Source organism: Mus pahari, chromosome 18, assembly GCF_900095145.1.
Source record: "Mus pahari chromosome 18, PAHARI_EIJ_v1.1, whole genome shotgun sequence".
NCBI classification, from domain to species: domain Eukaryota; kingdom Metazoa; phylum Chordata; class Mammalia; order Rodentia; family Muridae; genus Mus; species Mus pahari.
In genome coordinates, this window is record NC_034607.1 from 1993558 (window position 1) to 2001610 (window position 8053).

Here is an 8053-nt window from a genome sequence, read left to right on the forward strand (position 1 = left end):
TTATAGAATCCAAGACTACCTGCCCAGAGATGGCACCACCCACAAGGGGCCTCTCCCCCTTGATCACTAATTGAGGAAATGCCCCACAGCTGGATCTCATGGAGGCATTTCCCCAACTAAAGCTCCTCTCTCTGTGATAACTCCAGCTGTGTCAAGTTGACACAAAGCTAGCCAGTACAACACTATACTAACTGCATCTATTCATTTCCCTCAGAAATGCAGGAGCCAGTCCAAGTATCTGAGACAATGGAGACTGCGGTCTGTGCCCTGGGCCTGGTGGTGGGCTTGGTGGGCATCGTGGTTGGCAGTGTGCTCATCCTAAGGACTCCGCATGGCAGCCATAGCCCCTGCACCCAGGAACCCCTATGAGTAACTGTGGAGATGGGGTGCAGTCAGATGAAAGAGGGGGGCGCCTACACCTGCTGTGCAGAAAGGGGGTGAGCAGGGCAGAGCTTTGCAGAGACAACGCTGAGAGCCTAAGCCTCACGCACTGCCCTGAGCATCTGCACCCCTGTGACCCTCACCTAAAATCTGCGTGACAGTACTAAAGTCACTGTGGTTTTGACACATGAGAGACGCTTACAGCATCTCTGTGCACAAGAGCATTAAGCACCTTCATCAGAGCCACACAGCAAGACTGGATCGAAACAGCTCCCTATGGAAGAGACTAAGTTCAGCCATGCTTGGACCCAGTCTGTCCTGCGCATGCGTCCCGGATAGTGGGCCAGGGATGACGTGCAGCTTCCATCTCTGCTCGGACACACTGCTGGCAAAGCTCGCAGAAAAATTCTCTTCTGGGCTTCTATTTATCAAAATATTTATATTTCAAATACTAATGATTTTGAATTCTCCTCCCACTGGACAGTGATCTCTCCATGATGATCTGCGTCTCTCTCATAGTGACTGACGTCATTATTCACTCTGGACCAGGGTGAGGAGGTGGGGGAGAGTTTCGCCACCACTCCACAGAGGTCCTACGGACTGTCAGGACATCCCTGTTCTGACCCTGGGTTCATTTGTTCCTCTGTTCCCTTACTCTCAGGTCTAACCTCTCCCCCCCACATCGTACGTAATCGGATTGAGTGAGTTTTTCTTTACATATAGTTACTATCTGCACCGTGTGGAAGTATTCACCACACCTGCAGCTTTAGGGAGCTCCGCTAGCATTGCATCATACGCCTGGTTTTGAACCTCTAGTCTGTTGCTTTCGGTTGTTCACTATGGTTCTGCGCTAACTATCCACCTGTCGCTACACCTTCTCTACACACCTGGGGTGTGTCTGATTATCTTTGACCCTCTCACGTGGACTGGCATCTCTGGAATGGATGGATCCCGGGACGCAGTTGCAGGGGCTGGGCACACGGCTTCTTTCCTTGACCGTGTGCTGACGGTCCATCATCACCGCGGTGTGGATCTCAGTTCCCAGACCTGAAGTCTCCTGCCGTAGCCACGACCCCATCTTGTCTGTTTTCATGTGTGAAGAGGAACCCGCTACTGCTGTTCACGTTTCTTTAGTCACCTCTAGTTGTGACCATCTTCGCCCGTACCCTTTTTGAAGTGCCATTGGTCTTGCTCTGATAGTTTCTGTCTTGCATCCTTTGCCCATGTTTCCCCGTTAGTGCTTCTATGGGAAGCAGAGGGCTGGGGTTACCGCTGTCATCTTGCCGATGTCATCACCCAGCAGGGCTCTGTCTCTCTCTTGATGTTTTCCTGCCAAGCCAGGATGTTTTATGTGCTGCAGACTCTGTCCCTGAGGTTCCAGGGAAGATAGATGTCTTCGTTGGGGTTTCGTTGCTGTGAAGAGACACCGTGACTACAGGACAATATTTCATTGGGGCTGGCTTACAGGTTCAGAGGTTCAGCCCATTATGATCATGGAGGGAACATGGCAATGTGCAGGCAGATGAGGGGCTGGTGGAGCTGAGAGTTCTACGTCTAAATCTGAAGGCAGCCAGCAGGAGACTGCCTTCTGTGGACAGCCAGGAGGGGACAGGAATTGCACACTGGGCAGAGCTAGAACATAGGAGACCTCAAAGCCCATCCCTACAGTGAAGCGTTTCCTCCCACAAGGCCACACCTGCTCCAACAGGCCACGCCTACTCCAACAAGGCCACGCCTACTCCTACAGCCCACGCCCACTCCTACAGTCCACACTTCATAACTGTGCCACTCCCGGGGTCAGACATTCAAATACATAAGTCAGTGGGGGCCAGTCCTAGTTAAACCACAATAGGCTTCTCTTCGGGCAGCGTGGGAGGGAGACAAAAGCAAAAGCCCGGTGCTGCCTGCTGACACCTCGCCATTCCTGCTCCCTGTCACCAGCCAGACCCCCACGCCATCCTACCCCCTCCCCCTGCCAAAACCTGCTGTCTCCTGCATGCAAACTCAGTGAAGGGAGAAGTCTGGGACTTCTAGCTTGTAGCCTTATAATGAGAAGCCTGTCTGTCTGTGTCTGTCTGTCCATCCTTCTCTCTCTCTCTCTCTCTCTCTCTCTCTCTCTCTCTCTCTCTCTCTCTTTCTCCTTGGACATAGTTTCACTATGTAGCCCAGTAGGGTGTTCTGGAATTCTCTAAGTTACCTGGCAGGCCTTGAATTCACAGAGATCCATCTTCCTGTGCTTCTGCTTCTCAAACACTGGAATCAAAGCCGGCTAGAAGGCTCCTTCTCAGTGGTTTTTATCTGTAGAGGTTAGCGCGGATCTTGATATTTAGTAATTCCTCCACAAGTGTCTGCTGACTTGCCGGAGAGACTATTTATTACTCCAACACGGGCTTGTTTAGTTCCTCCAATGCAGTTAGCATACTGAAGGCTGAGTGCCAGTTATAGACTACAATGATGAGCTCTGTGGCACCGTCCCTAGAACATAACTGTCACCATGGTAGACAGCGTGTAGACAGATCGAGCAAGGCTACAGTGAAGCTTCACGGGCTGAGAAACTGCAGGTGGGAGCCATATATAAAGGGAAGGGGGAGGCAGGATGGATCTTAGACTCCACCCTGAACCCGAGGTTGACGGTGACTGTGTGCATCTTGCTATAGGTGATATTTCTGAAAGGAACACGGCCTTGGGAAGATGTCCTGAACTTGTACCATTGCTACATAGCCCAGGCTGTCCTGGAGCTCTGTAACCTGGCTGGCCTTGAACTCACAGAAGGCTCTACTCCCTGACAGACTTAAGGGCTCAGCTCTTAGCACTGTTACCAACAAATGACTGGTGACACATGGGTGTCGCTGTGCTTGGCCTGGATGCCTGCCCCTGGCTCCCCAGCTCTGGGCTCCCCCATGGACACGGCTGCCTGCATCCAGGGAGTGCCTAAGAACTATTTTTCCTGTCTCTGAGCTAGGAGACTGAGTCTTACCGGATGTCTGGGGCCAGGTCGTTTATGACTAACATTGCATGGCAGTGTGACTTGAGTGGCACCATGGAAGTAATTCTGAGGGCTCTGACCTTACTTCGGGGGGCAGGGTTGAGAATTTAGATTTGGCCCTGGAGAGGGAGCAATGGTAAAATCTACCTGGATGAAGGTTCGTTTGGATGAGTCTGAGGGCCACAGTGGTTGGAGTCCCTAAAGAGATTCAGACTCTTCCTCTAGTTGATTGTAATGAAGCATATTTGATGAACCTTCACTTCTTCTTAATATATTAGATAAAACTAAGATGGAATCTCACGGATAATCTTTTATTTTTATTTATTTATTTTTATTTTTTAAGACAGGGTTTTTCTGTGTAGCCCTGGCTGTCCTGGAACTTGCTCTGTAGACCAGGCTGGCCTCAAACTCACAGAGATCCACCTGCCTCTGCCTCCTGAGTGTTGGGATTAAAGGCGTGCGCCACCCCTGCCCAGCTTTCTCATGGGTATTTTCAAATTTGACCATTTTTATTTACAACTGGAAATGGAAACAAGAAAACTCCTCGCTCCCTGGAGATGCTGATATTCTTATTCATGACGCCTGAGATCAAAGTGTTGTGGACAGAGTTATGAAATCTAAGAAATGAGATCAAAGTGTTGTGGACAGAGTTATGAAATCTAAGAAAGTCGGTTCAGTCTCTGGGTGGAAAGACTCGGCAGCCTTCGCTCCCTTCAGTTTGGAAGTATGATTTCATTTCACATTTTTTTTTATTTTCGTTTTTTTTCATTTCACATTTTATTTTATTTTATTTTTAAAGCTTTATTTATTTATTATATGTAGTTACACACATAGCTGTCTTCAGACAGAAGAGGGCATCAGGTCTTGTTACAGATGGTTATGAGCCACCATGTGGTTGCTGGGTATTGAACTCAGGACCTTTGGAAGAGCAGTCGGGTGCTCTTACCCACTGAACCATCTCACCAGCCCCCATTTCACATTTTAAAAATGTGATTTTTTTTTTTTAAATCCTGCTGATGAGTCCCACAATGTGAATCCATCCACAAATTTATGTCTGGCCCTGTAATGATCCTGAGCTCATGGGAGAATGGGAAAAGCTTGGTTCACCCAAACTAATAATTCCAAAGTCAGAGGTCAGGGGTCAAAGGTGACCGACAGTAAAACATATCAAGGTGTTAGGAGGAGGACTCAGGGGCTGAAGAGGAGCACTGACTGCTCTTCCAACAGACCCTGGTCCAGCTTCCCAGCATCCACATAGCAGCTCACAACTGTCTGCAACTCCAGTTCAAGGGGATCTGACATCCTCACACAGACATGTATGCAGACAAAACATCAGTGCACAGAAAATAAATTTTTAAAAAGAAGAGGAAGGAGGAAGAGGAGGAAGAAAAGGAGGGCAGTGGTGGCACACACCTTTTGTCTCAGTGATCAGGAAGTAGAGGCAGGTAGGTATCTGTGAGTTCAAGACCAGCCTGGTCTACACAGTGAGTTCCAGGCAGTCAGAGCTACACAAAGAAATCCTGTCTCAAAATAGATAAATGTAAAAAATTAAAAACTAACAAAAAAAAAACCCAAAGCAGAACAAAATTTCCATCTTCCAGGCAGAAAACAGATTTACTGAGTCTGCAGTTCACTTTGAGGGGCAGTGGCCAGGAGGCTAACAGGTTTTACTCTTATTTCATTTTGTTGTTTTGTTTTTTAAAAGATGTATTTATTTGTTGTGCATGGCATTTTGCCTGCATGCATGCCTGTGTACCACTGGATTTCTGATAACTGGGGTTCCAGATGGTTGTAGAACACCATGTGGGTGCTGAGAACCAAGCCTGGGACCTCTGGAAGAGCAGCCAGCGCTTTCAACCTCTGGTCCATCTATCCAGTCCATCTTGATTTTTTGTTTGTTTGTTTTGTTTTGTTTTTTGAGACAGGGTTTCTCTGTATAGTCCTGGCTGTCCTGGAACTCACTTTGTAGACCAGGCTGGCCTCGAACTCAGAAATCCGTCTGCCTCTGCCTCCCAAGTGCTGGGGTTAAAGGTGTGCACCACCACGCCCGGCTGATTTGTTTTTTGAGTCAGAATCTAGTCTTATATTTGAGCGATCTTCCTCTGCCTCTTCAGTGCTGAGATTATGGGTGTGGGCTGGGACTCCTGGCTCAAAAGTCTTCATATATTTAGAAATAAAAACGCATTTGGTCAGCCTCCCTTGATGAGTTGCTGGGTGATCCCATCTCAAAAATCACTCTGCTCCGTTCAGCCATTACTAAAGAGAGAAGCTACTGAGGTAGCCATGATTTCTCTAAGACGTACACATCTCTTGTCTTGCTGGCCTGGGACTCCAGCTGCACTGTCACTGGACGACAGACTTGGTTCAGGGCTGGACCAAGGCTGTGAGGAGGTCCCCTCATTCATGCAAACATCTGCAGAGAGTACTCCATGTCCCCTGGAGCTGCAGTTACAGAATGTCGTGAGCGGCCTCCTGAGGGCGCTGTTTCCCAAACTCTGGTCCTCTGGCAGAGCAGCGTGGGATCTTACCGCTGAGTATTTCTCGGACTACCTCCACAGCATCTTTTGAGATGACTCTGTTGCCGAACCTGGAGCTCGCCTGTTTGGCTAGACTGGCTGGCCAGCCAGTTACACGGATCTCCCTGTCTCTGCCCCGCCAGGGCTGAGGGTTTACAGACATGTGTCACCATGCCTGGCTTTTTCGGTGTGTTGGGAATCCAAACTCACCTCCTGTGCTTGTGTGGCAAGCACTTTACCCACAGAGCCACCTCCGCAGCACCAGGAGCCTGTACTTGTTACAAACTCCACCGAGCCAAAGCAACTCTCTGGAGCCAAAGATGCAGATTTCTCAGACGGGATCAAGCTTGAAAATCCTTGATTTCAGCCTCTTTGGAAGATGGCTGCCACAAGTTTGATGGAAGCTCTTTTTTTTTTTTTTTTTTTTTTTGGTTTTTCAAGACAGGGTTTCTCTGTATAGCCCTGGCTGTCCTGGAACTCACTTTGTAGACCAGGCTGGCCTCGAACTCAGAAATCCGCCTGCCTCTGCCTCCCAAGTGCTGGGATTAAAGGCGTGGGCCACCACGCCGGCTCCGAAGCTCTTTTTATCCATTGTTATTTTCTTTCTCTTTTTGAGACAAAGTTTCTCTATGTAGCCCTGGCTGGTCTGAAACTTGCTGTGTAGACCAGGCTGCCATCGAACTCATAGAGATTCACCTGCCTCAGCCTCCAGAGGCTGGCATTAACGGTGTGGCCTGAATCGCTCTATTACTGTATTGACTGAGCCCTCCCAGTGCCAGTCATTGGCTGAGTTCACCAGTAGGCAAACACTCGGTGCGTGCAAACCCTGGTCAACCTCTGGCCAGTGTGGAAGAGGGTGTCTGGGGACCAGAAGGGACAAATGGAGACCACCAATGCCCTCTGCCCACCCCACATCTGTCCTGGGAACTACCGTAGCATTCCTTCAGGGGAAGCATCTTCAGTCATTACACATTCTTCCTTACAGGATAAAATAATAAAATAATGTTTTGAAAATGATAAGGGTTTCTATGCTGTGATTTATTTTATCCAATGATCTCCCTTTAAAGTTTCTTAGTGTGTTTTATTTTATATTTTAACCCCCCCCCCCACAAATTTCCAGAAGGATCCACAGGGAAAATCCGGTTCTATCATGGACCAGATGGAGGCTCTGCCCAGCACAGCCGTTTGGTGCTCTGTGGCTTCTCTGCTCCTTCCTGAAGGCCCTTCTTGAAGGGTGAAGTGACAGATGACCCATGGCCTCCACCCTCCACCTTCTCACCCAGACTCTTTACTTCCTTGCCCAGCAACAAAGCCATTATCTCAGAGAACTGCTCTGATTGGCTGCTGACCGCAAGGGTCTTCCGCTAACCTCGACTCTGTTTCTTTTTACCTCCATCTTGCTCCCTTGCTTCCCAAGCAGACGTTGTTAGAGCCATCACCCCGGCAATGGTCCTCTTTGTGGAGCTGGTCCCGGTACTCCTAACCATAAAGAGCTTCCTGAGTCCCCGAGGAGTAGGGGCCATCGAGGGTAAGTGCTGGGGACACCTGGGGATGGGAGGAGACAGCACAGGGGAAAGTGTCTCTCTCTGTGTCGGGTATCTGGCACTCCCTCCACCTGCAGACAAATCCCTGCCACCTCCGTTGTGGACCACAGGCTGAGGCCGGGTCTCCTCTGGGTTTCTTTTACACTCAGAGCCCCCCTCTCTTCCTCTTTTCTGAGATCTCCCTCAGCCGCCTCACTGCAGAGCGCCCTGGCTCCTGAACCACTTCCCCGGCTGCAAGGAGCAGTTCTCCTCCAGCTTTGTTGCAGCGTCCACCACCGCTGTGTTTACATGTGACCCCCATTTGCTTGGTGTCACGCTGGGCTCACGACAGTCCTTCACATTCCTTCAGAAGTGTAGAACTCTGAAAGAGCCAGCGGAAATGTAGCCCTGACACCAGGAAACAGCACTCTGTAACGGGTGAGACCTATTAATCAACACTCCCAGATGGAAGGTAGAATGTAAAGTTTGAATCTTTTCTTTCTTTCTTTTCTTTTCTTTTCTTTTCTTTTCTTTTTTTTTTTTTTTTTGATTTATTTATTATTATATCCAAGTATACTGTAGCTGTCTTCAGATGCACCAGAAGAGGGCATCAGATCTCATTATGGATGGTTGTGAGCCACCATGTG

The 8053-nt window shown here is 49.0% G+C and overlaps 2 protein-coding genes across 2 annotated transcripts in view; both read left to right on the plus strand.

Annotated features, from left to right (window-relative positions):
• LOC110335947 (RLA class II histocompatibility antigen, DP alpha-1 chain) overlaps positions 1 to 369 on the plus strand; it is a 6942-nt gene extending 6573 nt beyond the window's left edge. The window contains exon 4 of the mRNA XM_021218393.1: positions 215 to 369. Within this exon, the coding sequence (XP_021074052.1) occupies positions 215 to 369 (155 nt within the window). The remainder of the gene's footprint in view (positions 1 to 214) is intronic.
• Positions 370 to 7223: 6854 nt separating this feature from the next.
• LOC110335853 (HLA class II histocompatibility antigen, DO alpha chain) overlaps positions 7224 to 8053 on the plus strand; it is a 3759-nt gene continuing 2929 nt past the window's right edge. Inside the window, exon 1 of the mRNA XM_021218241.1 lies at positions 7224 to 7411. Within this exon, the coding sequence (XP_021073900.1) occupies positions 7330 to 7411 (82 nt within the window). The 5' untranslated portion in view covers positions 7224 to 7329. The remainder of the gene's footprint in view (positions 7412 to 8053) is intronic.